This window comes from Vairimorpha ceranae (genome assembly GCF_000988165.1).
Source record: "Vairimorpha ceranae strain PA08 1199 chromosome Unknown NODE_38, whole genome shotgun sequence".
Taxonomy (NCBI): Eukaryota; Fungi; Microsporidia; family Nosematidae; genus Vairimorpha; species Vairimorpha ceranae.
This window is the reverse complement of record NW_020169333.1, coordinates 19,435-35,087: the sequence shown is the minus strand read 5'-3', so window position 1 is coordinate 35,087 and position 15,653 is coordinate 19,435. Positions and strand designations below refer to the sequence as shown.

Below are 15,653 nucleotides of genomic sequence, written 5' to 3'. Positions count from 1 at the left end.
ATAGATAAAAAATTTTTAAAAGATGGAATTAAATAAACAATTAAAAATAAAAAGTTTTTTAATTTTGGTAGTTTGGTCGAATACTACCCAAAGGATATAATCTACTGCCAGCTATTTCCGGAAGTAATAATAATCTTTCATGTTAATAGACTATCTTATGGGTATTTGCCTTAAACTTATTTATAGTTATAAATAAATTAAAACAAACAAACAATGATTTAATACATACATAAAATAATTCACTTATGTTATACAAATAACTGTAATTGTAACCTTAAGAAAGTAATTGCAAAGTTATGTAAACAAGCAAATAATAATTAAGTCATGGATCATAACAGGTTGTATTCTTTTTTTATATAAAGGCTTTACTACACATTATATATCTAACACATCACTTAAGAAGTCAAAATTTGATTTGTATTGGTAAATATTATCAAAGATACTGTATTTTCTATAAAAGCACAAAACTTATGCAATATATTAGTTTAATTGTCATACATATTCATTTTTAGACTTTTAAACTATAAATAATTTTTTTAATTTATGTTTTAAATTGTTATTTTTCATATTGTGACATTACAACAACTGCAGCTACTTTAAGTCAAGAAATTTATTAGAAAATAATTCCTCTTCTTCGTAATTCCGATTGAATAAAATAGAAATTAATATTTATAGTAAAATAAATTAAAATAAATGATATGTGGGTAAATAATAACAGACATGTGCCTTTAGAATATTATCGTAATATTTTTTCTTGTTTTTTATTTTCAGACTTAACGATTAACTAAACATAATAAAATTACTGAGTTGGTAGAATGTTTTATTTAAGAAAACGATTTAATAATTTTACCCCTATGTATGATCTTACTGTTTTAGAAGACATACAACAAGAGCTTGATAAACAACACACATTACAAGCCCAAAAAGAATTTGAATTGGCTATTGAAGGTTTTAATAGAATTAAAAATCTTCTCAATCAGAGAGATGATTTATTGTTGTCTAAACAAGAGGACGGTCTTTTTACTGAGTTTTGGACCAAAGCATTTGAAAATTTTGGAGTTAATGAAGAAATTTTGCCATATATTGACTCTAAATTAGATCTATCATGGCTTAAATCTTTTAAAGTCGAATATAGAAAGGAGTATATTTGTTGTATAAAAATAGAACTATTTCCTAATGAATATATTGAGAATGAATATCTTGAGAAGAAAATGGGAGCAAATGAAATTGAGTCTACTAAGGTTATATGGAAAAATAACGATAAATGTATTTTTTTTCAATTTTTTGATACAGACGATGATGATTGGGAGGTGTTTGATTTTATGTATGAGGTTTATAGGGATGCATATTATTGGTATAGCTTAGAAAGCGAATAATAAAAAATTACGACTTTTTTATATTATGGTTTTCTAAGTATAATTTATTTAGACCTTCAAACATTTGAGGATAAAAATTAAGAATTAACATTAGCTTTTTATTACAAAAACATCACATTTTACATTTTTGTCTTACACTGTGAATAAAGTAATTTGCAAATTAATAATTTCGCTAATTTTTGAAATGTTGGATTTTTCATCTTTTCATATGAATTTTGTATTTATATTATTAGTATTACATTTTTGTCTGAAAAAATAACAATTTTTCAAAATAAAATCTTAAGTCAAATTTTTATAAAAAACTTTAATTACACGTTTTTCGAAACTTAATATCAAATTTGTTTTTTGTAAATAAACATATTTAAGTGCATTTACTAAAAAAAGTAAATGTTTTAATTAAAGCGTTAAATATTTAATTTTTTTCAAAATTAAGCTTTAGTAAATTTTAAATTTCTCTTTTTTATTATTTGTTCTAAAAGGAAACTATTTATAAATAAAAATAAAATTAGTAAACAAGGGTTATGAATTCAACACAAGAAACTTCTAGCTACATATCAAAATCAAGAAAATTTCATGATTCATGGGCGTTTATACTATATGCAATAACATTTTTAGGATTTTCTACATATGCAATTGTCAAAGAGAAAAACTTCTTATTAAATTTGTCTTTCACTAAGCCAATAATTGAAAACGGCTTATTTTGCTCTATTGTTGTGCTTGTGGCAATAACTATTAATTTTGTAGGATTTCGGTTTATTCCCGTTTTATTCTTAAAAGCAACAGTTTGTACATTTCCTTTAGTTCTGATGGCTACAACGCTTTTTTTTGAGTTAAGTACAATGTCATTATTTTATTCATTATTTGCTATATTTCTTTGGGCAGCGTTTGTATATAAAAATTGGTGTTATCTTGGTGTTGTGGGCAAGACAATGTGTATTGGTGTAAAAATTATGATAGAAAATTTTTTTACTGCCTTAATAGGAATAATTATGTGCCTTTCACTGATAATTCTACAGATTTTTTTAATGACACAACTAAGAATTGAATTATCACTACATCAGGCAAAAATGCAGGATAATATTTTTTCTTTTTTTTATGTTCTGAGTCTTTTTTGGACTTTTATTAATGCTCTATATTTTTTTAAAGTTTATGTAACATCCGTTGTATCATACAATTTAGTGGAATTTGGAGAACATTCAAGAATGTCATCAGTGATAAAAAATACAATGTATGCATTGGGTAGTATATGCTTTGCAGGACTGGTAGTTGCAGCAGTATCGACGTTGAGATTTTTTGTAAATCAAGAAAAGCGCAGGAGGTCAAGAAATAAGGAAGAAGGCGATATGATTGCCATTATTTTATGTATTATGGCTTTACTATTAAGTCTTTTAGAAGACATAATTAAATTTATAAACACGTTAACTCTTCCTTACATAGCAATACATGGTGGGGGATACGTTAAATCGGTTAAAAAGTCTTATGATATATCTATGAGGCAAAATCCTATTGCTGCAATTGGGATGACGGCTTTGAACATTTCGTTGTTTATAACACAGGTTTCAGTCACAAGTATTTGTCTTGGGCCTTCAATATTACTTGCTAAAATTCATTTAAACGACTTGATAATTCTTAAATCTATACTTGTTAGTGTTTCTATTCCTTTGGTATGTTTTTCTACAGTAATGATGGTATTTTCTTCGGCTTTCCTTGGTATAATTTACATCAAAACAGAAAGCGAAGATTTAATTATTAGCAAATATAAATCAGAGATTAATGCAGCATTTGAAAATAAATAAATAATTTTGATTTTATTGGTGTATTAATTTTAAAAAAAACATATTATTGCTAGACTATAAAAATTATTTGAATGCTAGTCTTTTTAGGTGAAAAATAAAAGTATTTATTTATCTAAAATGTTTGATTATAGTTTAATATGAAATACATTAAAATTTATTATATTGATTTAAGAATAATTCTCGAATCTGATGAGGACAAGTGTAGAAATTATTTATTAGGCATATGATATTAAATTTTATTTTTTCGTTCTTTAAACTTTTTAAAAAATTTTTATACAATTAATAATTTAAATATCTAAATATTTTAAAAAACATAATTTGTGATTAAAGTTTATACTTGTAATAAGCACAATTGTATTTAAGATGTCTTACAGTAACAGTTTAATTTATCGTTAAACAAAAAACAATTTTTTTACAAAAATTTGTCAACTAGTTATCTAATTAGTAAATTTTGTCATTCTCAAAATCCATGACGTATGTAAACATTTATTTGCATACCTCACGCTTAAATTATGTAAAAAATTAACAAATATATAATATGCTTTTGTTATATAAAAATTTTAAAATCACTTTAAATTTAATTTAATTTCATATATTATGTAATTTTGTAAATTTTTTCGTGCAACTCAAAAATGCAAATAATTCTGCTATTAATTGTCTACAACTTAAAAAATTAAAGGATATTAATCATTTTTTTAATACTTCGTGCAGCGCATATCATGAAATCTAAAAAATTAATTTGCATAAAAAATTTTAAAAAAAGATGTGTAATTCTAGATAAAATAAATAGTTTTAAAAATAAAGATTTTTAAGTTTATTAAAGTAAATATTAAAATTAATTAATTTTAATATAAATTTTAAAAAATAAACAACCCCAATGTTTTTTTTGACAATTTTTATCGTTTTTATCAATTGCAACAATATTCAAGATTTTGTAACAAAAGAAAAAAATCATTCTTTTGTTTTTCAAGCTAAAAAAGGAAAAAGTATTGCTAAGGATAAAGATGGAATCGTAAAACGCAGTTTAAAAGATGATGAGTTTCTTTCAGAGTACAGCAATTGTCCATTTAGGTATGTTTTGACAGTTGATCAAAAGCCAAACACCAATGTTGATTTAAATGAAATTAATCAAGTTTCTAAATTATTTTTTTATACATTTGAAGCGAGTGTTGGCGTTCAACAAAGTTTTAGTAGGCTGTTTCCTAAAAAAATTTATTTCCAAGGAAATCTACCTCTTTTTCAAGAATATGTTCGTAACTTTGTATCTAATGACTTTAATAACGAGTATAAAGATATAAGAAAAAGATTTGTGAAACTCTTGGCTTTAAAAAGTTATCCTTTAATCTACAAAATTAGGAAAAGTTCTTTTTTAGATATAAAGGATGAAAAAACTCGAGAATTCTATTTTGAACTGTTTAAAGCCATTGATATTAAGACTAATCCTAATTGTATCTGGGAAATAACTCAATTATTTGATTTAAACAAGATTAATCGTGTCATGGAAAAAGTTGTTGATGATATTAGGATGTTGGAAGAGTTGAAAAAGAAAGAGCGTTTATTTTATCAAGTAGTTGAAAATGATTTCGCGAATGATGATTTTAATAAATCTTCCGATTTGATTGAGGTAAATTATGTACCAATTCGTAGTTTACCAAGCTTTGATAGTGGTTCTTTATTAAATTAAAGATCATTAAAAGTTTTTATTTTTAGAAATTTTATTTGTAGTTAATGTAACATGTTCCTTATTTTTAAAAATAATTACGATAAAGTTTTGTATATAAATACAATTAATTAACAAAAATATAAACTTACTCATATTTTGTTCCAATAATTGCAGATAAATTTTTTAAAAAATCTATATGTTTAAATTTATACAGCGTCAGAATTAAACTTAACAAAACAATAAACATAAAGATAAATTGTCTATTTAATAGAACGATTACTTTCAAAAAATTTAAATGTATAATAGAAATTATCGTATTAAATATAGGCTGCAAATAAAATTTAAGGCATAATCTTATTGTCTAATAAAATAAATACATAGTTACCACGAATATAACAAATTCGCATGTTAAAATTTTTAAATTTTAAAAAAATCCTAGCAAAGAATTTTACTAGCGAAATTTTTTAATTATTTTTTTGTCAGATTAATGGCTGCTTGAAAATCATTTAACCTTTAAAATCAATGCTAATTTTTTTAATAGTGCTGTATATGTAATCTAAAAAAATCTGCATGCTACTTAAATAACCTGACGAACTAATATTTCTAAAATAAGAAATAATCAATAAGACAAATAAATTATATATATGCTAATTTTTGTTATTAAACAAATGTATAAAATCCATAACATTTCTTGCAAATTTATAAGCTATTTGATATAAAAATTTTTTTGTTTTATTTTTTAGTTAAATGTCAAATAAATCAAACACATGTAATTATTAATTAAAAAATCAAAATCAATCCCCATATGACAGACCTTAGTCTCTACATAAACAATTTAAGTGATGATGAAAAAAATCTGTTATACCTTAATTTACGAAGTCTTAATAGAAGTATACAATATGGTCTTGATAACGAATTGTCAATATTTTTTTTGAGATTGTATGGCGAAGTAAATAGTTTAAAATCTAAATATGATACAGAAGTTCGTAAGATCCAACATAAAACAAAGATTTATCAGATCTACATACTTTTGCTTACATTAATACTATCGCTATTAGTATTATCTCTTTAATATAAACAAAATATATATGTAATATAAATTATATGCTAAACTAGTTCTTATAAGACATTTGTATATTATATTTAAACTTTAGCATTTAATTAAATAATATAATGTATAATTTTTTCAGATATAATTTTTTTTCTGATGTTCAATTAAACTGTTAACTGTTACAAACTTATTTCAATTTTATTTTTTTGAAAAATACTTTAGGACAATTTGATAAAACACCTATTTTTTTCCCGTGTTACTTAAATTTCCTTTGTTACTTTATAAATCATAAAAGTTATGTTCTTATATTTTTAATTTTGTCGAATTTGATCACAAAACTTCTATTTTTTTAACCCCGATGCCGTTAATAATTCAAAAGAAAATTAAATTACTAAAGTCTCCGCTTAATTTAGTAATTATAGATTCTAAAATATTCGTCTCTACTAAAAGTAATAAAGTTATTGAGACAAATTTAAACTTGTCAAAACAAAGATCAATTGTATTTAAAGAAAATATTAATAGTATTATACAAGATGGTCATACATTAATTTGCTTGTCAAAAAATAAATCTGTTTGTAAATATAATATATTAACTGATAAGAAACACTATATAAACATTAAATATGACATATCATACATTAAGAAAACGGATAATAATACTAAATATTTATTAGGCCTTACTGGTGGTAAAGTTTTGTATTCTACATTTGATTTTAATCCGATAAGAATGTTGTATGGTTGTACTGCAAAAATATTAGAAATTGTTGATGACATTAAAGGAAAACTTTTTATTGCTAACAATAAATTTATAATGATAGATATTAAGACGGGGAAACTTAAAATACAAAATATTGATTTTACGACTTCTTGTTGTTTTTTAAGTAAAAAAACACTTGTATTAGGTACTGATAATGGTATTTTTTTATATGATACTGAAAAAGATAGAATAATTAATAAGCTTGAATTAAATTCGCCGGTAAGCTGCTTAAAAATTTTAGGTGATAAGCTTTTGGTAGGTTGTGAAAATGGAGTTTTTTATATTTTTAAAATTTCTAATTTCGAGATGAAACTAATTGAAGAAGTTTTTTTATATGGGATTATTAATTTTATAGAAACAGTTAATAATGTAGTTTACATTGGCGTAGGAAAAGAAGAGAGAAACGGTGCATTTGGTAAGAATAGAAACTTTAAAAATTTACTTTACAAGTGCGTTATGAATTAAAGAGGTTACTATTCATTTGCACGATTAATAAAATTTTTATTTTTTAAAATATACCCTTTATGGCAAAGAAACAAAACCCAACTACTAAAGATCTAAAAGCACAAATTAAAGAAATAGAAGAAAAAATGTTTGGCTTAAAAAATAAAAAACAGAAGGCAGCACTAGAGAAACAAATAGAAGCTTTACGTATTAAAGACGCGGAGCTTAAAAAGACTAAAGTTAAAAAAGAAGTTACAGCAGTTATACAAAAAATTCCTGTAGGTGTTGATCCCAAAACAGTTCAATGTATTAATTTTATTAATAAAGTTTGTAAAGAAGGAGATAACTGTAGATTTGCACATGAAACAATTAAAAAAGTTGAAAATGGCGCATCAGAAGTCGCAAATAAAGGCCCTAGGCATGTGTGTAGATTCTTGTTAGATGCTATTAATAATAATGAATTTAATAGTTCGTGGAAATGTCCATTCCCAAAATGTAATGATATACATAAACTTATAGATTTACAAGGAGATGCAACAACAGAATTAAGTTTAGAAGAATATCTTGAATTTAGCAGACAATCTCTTGGGGACAATTTAACTCCATTGACAGAAGAAACATTTAACCAATGGAAAGAAAAAAAAGTCGAAGAAGAAATGGAACATCAAAAGAAAATTCAAGCTTTATCTTCTGGACCAAAAGGTTTAGAGCTTTTTGAAAGTAAACCAGAGATGTTTATGGATGATGAAGAAGCAGTAGAGTTAGATTACAGAGAAAGATGCTATTCAGATGATGAAGAAGACACCCCTCCAATTTAAAATTATACAATACACTTTTTTATTTATTTCACTACAATTTTTTATTTATTACATTTATTTTTAAACCTCACTTAATATTACATGCACTTTTTTATTTATTCGTAATTTTCTATATTAAATCCATAGTCTTCAAGTCTAAATAAATTAAACAATTCTTGTACAGACACCTCATAATCTCTTTTCATTAGAATAATACATTCATCAATGAGTGACTTCCATTTATCTATTAGACTAAAAAGATCTCCATTCTTATTCCTAAAATGTTTAATCATATTTAATTTTCGATATAAATCCTGTTGGATATACAAAGGATCCTTAAGTAGATCTGAATATCTTTTTTTCTTTTTTACTGGCGAGTTTTCTTTGCTTTTTAATGTATAAAAAATTTTATTATCAATTTGTATTTTTTGGTATTCGTTTTCATCCTGTGGTTTTGTCTTATAGTACATAAAAGGGTCGTTTATGATTTATTTAAAGAAAAAATTTTTATGAATGTTAATAAAAATCAGTAACCTTGTAACTTCTATTAACTTTTTTGATAGTGCAATTTCTCAGAGATATAAAATTAACATGAAATATTAAAATACAGTTTATATTAAATAGATCTATTTATTAATTACAAGTCTAGATTTTATATGGCGTGTAATCCTATTATTATTGATATAAAATTGCAAATCTTTTGGAATTTGATGCCCAGCCAAAATATTTTCTGCTTCTTTAATTCCATCTAAAAAAATAGAATACATACTTTTTTTACAGGTAGACATTTCTAAAAAATAAGCAAATGTGGAGAATAAGAGTTCACGCTTTTCAGCTAAAGACAGTTTTTTTGACATTTTTTCTAGATGCCATGATTTTAGGTAGAAGTGCGGCGTAACGATGTCAAAGCTATGTATATTAATTATGTGTCGCTCCATTAATAATATTTCTTCTTCTTTGACATAACAGTCTGTAACCTGTACGTAATCATTAATTCCTTTAAGTTTACTTTCTTCCATCTTAGCAGCTATAAATAAGGATGTTATTCCTAGTAACTGGTAGTTATTTAATTCAAATCCATATTTTTGTGTATAAGTATCTAAAATATATACTGCTATCCCAAATGTAGACTGTTCGTATTTAAAATCTCTTGTAACCTCATACAGCCATCTTAATAATTTTCTTCTATGAGCGGATTTGTGGATTGTTAATTTAATATTCTTTTTATTAATGTTTGTAATATCATGAAAGACCTGTTTGAAAATTTTCATAATATTAATTAAAAAATTATTTTTCTATTTGGTGGAGGGAAAAAATGGCGGGATGTTAACAAAATTTACAAGGCTTGGTTTTACTTTTAGATGTACATTATGTAAATTAAAAATAGAATTTGTCGTTAAACTTATTCAAATGTATATTATTTTTCTTCCTAACTTGAATATACTTCTAATTTGTAGTAGTACAAAATATTTAAATAATTTTAAAAATAAAATTGTATCTGTTATATTTGTCAATTTTTACTAAAATACTATTTTTTTATTACTTTTTTTACGACCTTAATAAATTGTTTACAATGATTTATAAAAATTAAATAAATACTATTTTAGGCAAAAAACTTATATCAAGTAACATGAAATAATTTTATATATTAATTTGTCGCTCATTTTACATCTATTACATTAATTGACCAGCAAACAGTTCAAATCATATTATTTAAAGTTAAAGTTTTAACATTAAATCCCTCTAAATAAAAATGTATTCTGCGAATAGAAGAGATAATATTTTCATTGTGGATCTCATAGGAAGAATGTGAGACATTTAGCTACTAAATGTGAGCGAATGTTGAGTTTGAATGTGCAAAAAACACAACGAGGTAATTAGACGCATTCATCTTTTACTTGTGTATTAAATACGGTTTTAAAAAAATAAAAAAGCTGCGGAACAATTCAATACAAGAGATCATGAAAAATGATAAAGCTGAAATAAGAGTAGGCATAAAAATACTTACAAATATTATGGTATTATAATTAGCCAATATTTTTGAATTTGAAAAGAAAATGAAAAAAATAATAATATTTGAGATAAATACTACCAATAATATTTGAATGGGAATAGTTGAAAAAAAAGCTTATGAAGTATTATTTTCTATCAAATGAATTGAAGCTAATACATAAATATTAAATAAGATTAATTTCTAACAATATGGGATAGTGTGGTAACCAAAAATCATAAGAATTACACTAAGGAGGTAGAAATTTATCGCACCCTTGAAATCATACATCCAGTCTATTGTGCTAAAAAGGTCTTAGAGTGTATTATTTTGGAACGAGGCGAAAATATGACCAGGATGAAGTAACTAGGACTGTAATACACTGACTGGAAAAGCAACTGCTTTTATTGACGTAAATAATGTAAAAAAGATGAAAAAACACCAAAAGAGCCTATATAAATAAATATCACCACAATGACTAAAAATTATACATGGCCAAACTCGCTATTTAATATTGTTGACCTTTTTACATATAAAATTAGGACTATATCTCTAGCTAATTATTTTTTTATGCTTAATTACAAATTAAAGAAACAATATAAAAAATTTTAACCTTTTATTTAATTTTAATAAAAATAAATTTATTCAGAATAAACATCTTTTAAAAGTTCATCGATATCGGGTTCTTTAGAAAAAATAACTTTTTTAACACCTTCTTCAAAGCAGGAAATTACCTCATCTTCGATAATTTTTACTTCTTCACAAGTCGCAAATTTTTGTAAGTTATTTTTTGCTTCTTTAAGGCAGTCATTATTTTTTTTTTCATTAATTTCCTCCGTGGATCTGTAAAAATCGTTAACATCTAAACAGGAGTGCCCACATGTCCTGTACGTATCAATTTGCAAGATGATAGGTCCTTTTTCTATTGCATGTTGTCTAGCAAATGTAAATACATCAATCAGTTGAGTTATGTTTTTATCTGTAAGACGTATACCTGGAATATTATATCCCCTTTTAAAATATTCAGGATATGTAGTGGAATTACTTTCAGGTGTCCACATACTATAATGATTATTTTCACATACATAAACCACAGGAAGTTTCCATAATGCAGCCATATTGAACGACTCCCAGACCTGTCCCTGATTTGCAGCACCATCCCCGAAAAATACAAATGCTACATTTTTTACTTTTTTATATTGTAAAGCAAATCCCAATCCTGTACCAAGCGATACCTGCGCACCTACTATACCGTGTCCCCCATAAAATTGGTCATTATACAAATGCATCGATCCTCCTTTTCCTTTGCAATTACCAATAGCCTTTCCTAATAATTCCCCTATAATACTTTCTATACTGATTCCACAAATAAATGCTAATCCATGGCATCTATAAGATCCTATGACTTTATCATTTTTATCTAGTACCTTTTGTAAACTCATATAAATGTTTTCCTGTCCTATTACTAAATGACAGAAGCCTCTTATATTTCCTTTTTTATACTTAGAGTTAGCATATTCTTCGATAAGACGTAGAATTAACATATTTCTATAAACATCTTGTACAAGTTCTTTGTTTAAAGTAGTTTTCAGTTTAACTGTATTTTTATCTACCAAATAATAATCTATCATAAACACTTTTTCCCAGTTATAAATATACAAAGATTAATAAATCACATTTAATATTATTTACTATTTGTTATTTAAAATCTACCCTTAAAATGAGAATAATAAATATTTTACAGGACATTAACTCAGAATTACAATCTCTTGTTCCTATTCCACAGCCATATAAACCTACTAAACATTATGTACCTGTTTATAAAATAGAAGAAATAAAAAGTAAATATAAAGAAACATTGTATAACTATTTATTAAATTACATAGCAGATATGAAAAGTAAACAAATAAAGTACAGTAAAGTATACCAAGAAGATTTATTAAAAAGAAAGGAATACGTGACTTCTACATTAAAAGCTATTAAAAATAAATTAGACAGTCCTGAGATTACAAATATTAAGTGTCTAAAATCTCAAATTGATTTTATCAAATCACAAGGGCCATTACAATTTGAACAAATAAAAATCAATGAGGAAAATTCACTTAAAATATTTAATTTTCTGCATAAAATGCCACTCGAAAATGAATATGAGTGGATGGAAGATTTTTTAAAAAGAAAAATTGTATTTGAGATAGTATCTCCATCCGAGTTAGAAATAATAAATTTACGGAAAATGGTAAATTTAATACAAATTAATGAACAGAGTTCATCGTTGTAAAAAGAATTAAATGTTAGAAATAAATCATTTGTTTGTATATAGTTGCAGCAGTTTATGTTAAAAGATTCTTAAAAATAAACAGTGTTTTATGAGTCATATATTTTAATTAAAATGTATAATTAATCTGTGTCAAATATTAAATAAGTCTTTAAAATGTATAAAAAACATGATTATTTATTTTCCAGCAGCCATATAAATACTTAGTTCTTTATCAAGCTGTTCTTTTGATCTTTTATAACTTCTTTTAACACCACCTATAGGCCTTCTATAAGCCATATCGTGGCTTCTCTGGTAATCAAATGTTCTCCTTCCAGTTTCATAATTTACTCGATGTTGTCGATTGTCGTAATTTGCCTGATTTGGGCGATTATCGTAATTTGCTTGATTTGGGCGATTATCGTAATACATTGGTTGATAATTTTGATATCGACGTCTTTGCTCAGGAAATCTTTTTTCTGGAGAATAAAAACTTCTTTCTGGAGGATAAAATCCTCTATTTTGAGAATAAGAAGAGTTATAGTGTCTTCTCTGCGCAAATTCATCTCTCACTCTTTTTTGTTGATTAAGTCTAGCATCCTGATATTCATTAAATCCTCTTCTGTCTCTTTGATATGATCTTTTAGAATCATTATTGTCATTTGACCAGTTTCTATTATTATTCTCGTATGACATGGGGGTAAAAATAAAGGAAATAATAAAGTAGATAAAAATGGTAGTTGTACATTTAAAAACTATAGAAGACTAATATACATTATAATATAAGAATTGTTAAATAATTTAATAAAGCATGAATTTTTAAAATTGTAAAAAGAAATAAGTAAGTCATTCTATATTTTACTGTGTAATAGAAATATACTAATAAAACAACATAACATAATTATAAAATATTTTAAATTTATCGATATACTAAGTCATTTAATCTATATAATGCAAGATTGTACCACGGCAGGTTCCTCAATATTCATTACTCTCTTATTCCTTAATGATTCAGTGTTCATACCCGCCCTTGTTATTGTTACAAACTTAGGGCCTTCATGAGGTTTTTCTATTGAAATATTAACAGCGATTTTTATTAGCACAAAACTTATAAAATGTAATATAAAGGATAAGGATCCTATACTTAAGTATATCTTTATAAATAGTTCACTCCTCTCTTTTAGTATTTTATCACAATCTATACCTGTAGAACAAAATAATAAACTGGACATAATAACCTTCTGTTGTACAGATAAAGCTGTTTTAGTCGTGTAAGTAGTAAGTAAATGATTCTGATAGAAATTTCTTACATATAAAATATAAGTTATAAGACCCAACATAAACAAAAATGTAAAAAACAGATACAATCTCATGTAGAACTTAACTTTACTATTCGTTCCGCAACTAGCAAACATCCCTAGTGTTATATTAAAAATTAAAAGCACCTTGTACAAAAATGATAGGGATAAATATCCCAAGTTCAAGTTATCTATTTCTATTGTTGTAAATCTAGTGTTATACAATAGTACAGCTGGTATTGGAATATTTATTAATATTAATAGTACACTAATTAGTTGTATAATCGCCCTTAAATTTTTAAAAGCAGTAGTTGTCATGTTCTACTCGAAATAATAAATATATATTTACAGGATGACCAATAAAAATAATTTAGAAAAAGGAGAAATAAAGTGATTAATAAAAAAAATGAAATGTAGTATAAAATATTACATATTTTACATAAAGAGAATAATATTTAAGAATTTACATAAAGAAAATAATACTAAAGGATTTACATAAAGAAAGAAATAGCTAAGAATTTACATAATTTAAATAATTAAGAATTTACATATAGAAAATAATACTAAAGGATTTACATAAAGAAAATATAGTACAATAATAAACAATATAAAATTATTTAATTCACCAGTACACATTCTATTTATTAATTACGATTGCTTCATGAAAAATATCCTTCCATCTCCCAAATATATATTTATGCAATTTTGTAGTTAGAAATACAAATAATCTCATTTTGAGGGTTAAAATTTTAAAAATAAAAACAATTATTTTAAAAACATAAAAATAAATAAATGTCAATTATTAGAAAAATGTTTACTTGGTTACAATATCTAAAAGAAAGTGTTATATTTATGTTATATAAGAAAGATCATATAAAAATATATGATTTAGATTATGACGTAGAAGATCCAATATTAAGAAAGGCAATTCGGAATAGAAAAAGAAGAGTAGTAAAATTTTTAGATGATCACATTATACATTAAATATCCGTTTAATCCTTTGATGATTTTATTTTTTTTCTTTTAGTGTTATTTGTATTTTTAGCCCTTTAATGTTTTTATTTTTTTTCCTTTTAATTAAATCAGATACATATTCAATCTTAATTAATACATCTAGAGGATTCCATAATTATAGACATATGACAGATTTATATATTATGTATGACTTATTAAGATTATATAGTACACCATCTTCTAATATTATTACATATTTTCCCGAAGATATTTTTCAGGATAAAAGAAATTTAGTACCGGAAACAGTACATGTAAATGAAAAAGAAAAGCTTAAGTATAAAAAGTTAACATCTAAAGGATACACTGTCAATGACGTATTGAATGGATTAAGATGCAATATAAATGAACTAAAAAATATTACGTGTAAAGATAATATATTTATATACATGGTAGGGCACGGATGTGATGGTGCTATAAAGTTTTACGACAAAGAGTGGCTTACAAAAGAAGATTTAATGAGGAGTCTTAGAATACTTTCTAAAAGAGTAAATAAAATATTTTTTATACTTGACACATGTGAGGCAGAAAGTATAATTTCTAGAGATATAAAAAATATGTATTTAGTCACTACAAGTGTGCATGGTGAACCATCCCTGAGTGTGTCAAAAAGTGATACCTTGGGTGTCTACACCGCAGATGAACTTTCTTATTATTTTATGAGGGAATTGCAAAATGAAAATAGTGAGAATTACACGCTAGACAAAATATTTGAAGAAATATCATATGACATGACTTCAACTCTTACATGGAAGAAAAATGAAAGCTTTAAGGTAAAAGACTTCTTTAAAACTAAGCAACAGATAGAACTATCCTTATAAGAAAATAGTTTGTAAAATAAAATTTGTTAAATCAATTAAAACTATTAATTCGTTATGGAGAATAACAGATGTAATTTTTTTTCGATTTTACGCTAGAGGTTCCGTGCTACTCACAGAAGTGGTGCTAGAAAACATAACGTAACAAACATAATTTTAAACATATTTTTAAAAATTTTTGTAATCTTTAATTATATTTTTTACTTTGCCACGACATATCGAGATTTAGAGCTATAAATATTTAAAAGTGTACAACGAAATTAAATGTAACATACAAAAGCAAAATGTCTACACAAATTTCAATTATTATTGTTATATGCTAAAAAAAATTTAAGAAAACGTTCTGATTATTTTAAATATCTTTCATTTTAAGTCAATAGCAAAACTAAAAATGTTAT

The 15,653-nt window shown here is 24.8% G+C and overlaps 15 protein-coding genes across 15 annotated transcripts; 10 read left to right on the top strand and 5 right to left on the bottom strand.

Moving 5' to 3' along the window:
• Positions 1–854: 854 nt before the first annotated feature.
• On the top strand, positions 855–1,376 carry AAJ76_3800034233 (belongs to the nap set family; the record flags this gene model as incomplete). Its single annotated transcript, XM_024475407.1, has 1 exon — positions 855–1,376. The coding sequence occupies one exon, from the start codon at positions 855–857 to the stop codon at positions 1,374–1,376; it is 522 nt and encodes a 173-aa protein (XP_024330696.1).
• A 521-nt stretch (positions 1,377–1,897) lies between these two features.
• AAJ76_3800033190 (hypothetical protein) lies at positions 1,898–3,172 on the top strand (the record flags this gene model as incomplete). Its single annotated transcript, XM_024475406.1, has 1 exon — positions 1,898–3,172. The coding sequence occupies one exon, from the start codon at positions 1,898–1,900 to the stop codon at positions 3,170–3,172; it is 1,275 nt and encodes a 424-aa protein (XP_024330695.1).
• Positions 3,173–4,049: 877 nt separating this feature from the next.
• On the top strand, positions 4,050–4,856 carry AAJ76_3800031038 (hypothetical protein; the record flags this gene model as incomplete). The annotated part of the gene is made up of 1 exon (XM_024475405.1): positions 4,050–4,856. One exon carries the CDS (start codon positions 4,050–4,052, stop codon positions 4,854–4,856), a length of 807 nt encoding a protein of 268 aa, XP_024330694.1.
• A 784-nt stretch (positions 4,857–5,640) lies between these two features.
• Positions 5,641–5,907, top strand: AAJ76_3800029447 (hypothetical protein; the record flags this gene model as incomplete). The annotated part of the gene is made up of 1 exon (XM_024475404.1): positions 5,641–5,907. The coding sequence occupies one exon, from the start codon at positions 5,641–5,643 to the stop codon at positions 5,905–5,907; it is 267 nt and encodes an 88-aa protein (XP_024330693.1).
• Positions 5,908–6,244: 337 nt separating this feature from the next.
• Positions 6,245–7,108, top strand: AAJ76_3800028843 (hypothetical protein; the record flags this gene model as incomplete). The annotated part of the gene is made up of 1 exon (XM_024475403.1): positions 6,245–7,108. One exon carries the CDS (start codon positions 6,245–6,247, stop codon positions 7,106–7,108), a length of 864 nt encoding a protein of 287 aa, XP_024330692.1.
• Positions 7,109–7,167: 59 nt separating this feature from the next.
• AAJ76_3800027920 (ccch-type zinc finger-containing protein) lies at positions 7,168–7,905 on the top strand (the record flags this gene model as incomplete). The annotated part of the gene is made up of 1 exon (XM_024475402.1): positions 7,168–7,905. One exon carries the CDS (start codon positions 7,168–7,170, stop codon positions 7,903–7,905), a length of 738 nt encoding a protein of 245 aa, XP_024330691.1.
• Positions 7,906–8,000: 95 nt separating this feature from the next.
• On the bottom strand, positions 8,001–8,354 carry AAJ76_3800026734 (cyclin; the record flags this gene model as incomplete). The annotated part of the gene is made up of 1 exon (XM_024475401.1): positions 8,001–8,354. The coding sequence occupies one exon, from the start codon at positions 8,352–8,354 to the stop codon at positions 8,001–8,003; it is 354 nt and encodes a 117-aa protein (XP_024330690.1).
• A 156-nt stretch (positions 8,355–8,510) lies between these two features.
• AAJ76_3800025933 (g2 mitotic specific cyclin 1) lies at positions 8,511–9,155 on the bottom strand (the record flags this gene model as incomplete). The annotated part of the gene is made up of 1 exon (XM_024475400.1): positions 8,511–9,155. The coding sequence occupies one exon, from the start codon at positions 9,153–9,155 to the stop codon at positions 8,511–8,513; it is 645 nt and encodes a 214-aa protein (XP_024330689.1).
• A 52-nt stretch (positions 9,156–9,207) lies between these two features.
• On the top strand, positions 9,208–9,408 carry AAJ76_3800025880 (hypothetical protein; the record flags this gene model as incomplete). The annotated part of the gene is made up of 1 exon (XM_024475399.1): positions 9,208–9,408. One exon carries the CDS (start codon positions 9,208–9,210, stop codon positions 9,406–9,408), a length of 201 nt encoding a protein of 66 aa, XP_024330688.1.
• Positions 9,409–10,515: 1,107 nt separating this feature from the next.
• On the bottom strand, positions 10,516–11,505 carry AAJ76_3800023583 (pyruvate dehydrogenase e1 component subunit alpha; the record flags this gene model as incomplete). The annotated part of the gene is made up of 1 exon (XM_024475398.1): positions 10,516–11,505. One exon carries the CDS (start codon positions 11,503–11,505, stop codon positions 10,516–10,518), a length of 990 nt encoding a protein of 329 aa, XP_024330687.1.
• An 89-nt stretch (positions 11,506–11,594) lies between these two features.
• AAJ76_3800023493 (hypothetical protein) lies at positions 11,595–12,152 on the top strand (the record flags this gene model as incomplete). Its single annotated transcript, XM_024475397.1, has 1 exon — positions 11,595–12,152. One exon carries the CDS (start codon positions 11,595–11,597, stop codon positions 12,150–12,152), a length of 558 nt encoding a protein of 185 aa, XP_024330686.1.
• Positions 12,153–12,326: 174 nt separating this feature from the next.
• AAJ76_3800022264 (hypothetical protein) lies at positions 12,327–12,824 on the bottom strand (the record flags this gene model as incomplete). The annotated part of the gene is made up of 1 exon (XM_024475396.1): positions 12,327–12,824. One exon carries the CDS (start codon positions 12,822–12,824, stop codon positions 12,327–12,329), a length of 498 nt encoding a protein of 165 aa, XP_024330685.1.
• Positions 12,825–13,072: 248 nt separating this feature from the next.
• On the bottom strand, positions 13,073–13,744 carry AAJ76_3800021344 (hypothetical protein; the record flags this gene model as incomplete). Its single annotated transcript, XM_024475395.1, has 1 exon — positions 13,073–13,744. The coding sequence occupies one exon, from the start codon at positions 13,742–13,744 to the stop codon at positions 13,073–13,075; it is 672 nt and encodes a 223-aa protein (XP_024330684.1).
• A 474-nt stretch (positions 13,745–14,218) lies between these two features.
• AAJ76_3800020869 (hypothetical protein) lies at positions 14,219–14,410 on the top strand (the record flags this gene model as incomplete). The annotated part of the gene is made up of 1 exon (XM_024475394.1): positions 14,219–14,410. One exon carries the CDS (start codon positions 14,219–14,221, stop codon positions 14,408–14,410), a length of 192 nt encoding a protein of 63 aa, XP_024330683.1.
• Positions 14,411–14,478: 68 nt separating this feature from the next.
• Positions 14,479–15,258, top strand: AAJ76_3800020609 (gpi-anchor transamidase; the record flags this gene model as incomplete). The annotated part of the gene is made up of 1 exon (XM_024475393.1): positions 14,479–15,258. The coding sequence occupies one exon, from the start codon at positions 14,479–14,481 to the stop codon at positions 15,256–15,258; it is 780 nt and encodes a 259-aa protein (XP_024330682.1).
• Between the last annotated feature and the right edge of the window lie 395 nt (positions 15,259–15,653).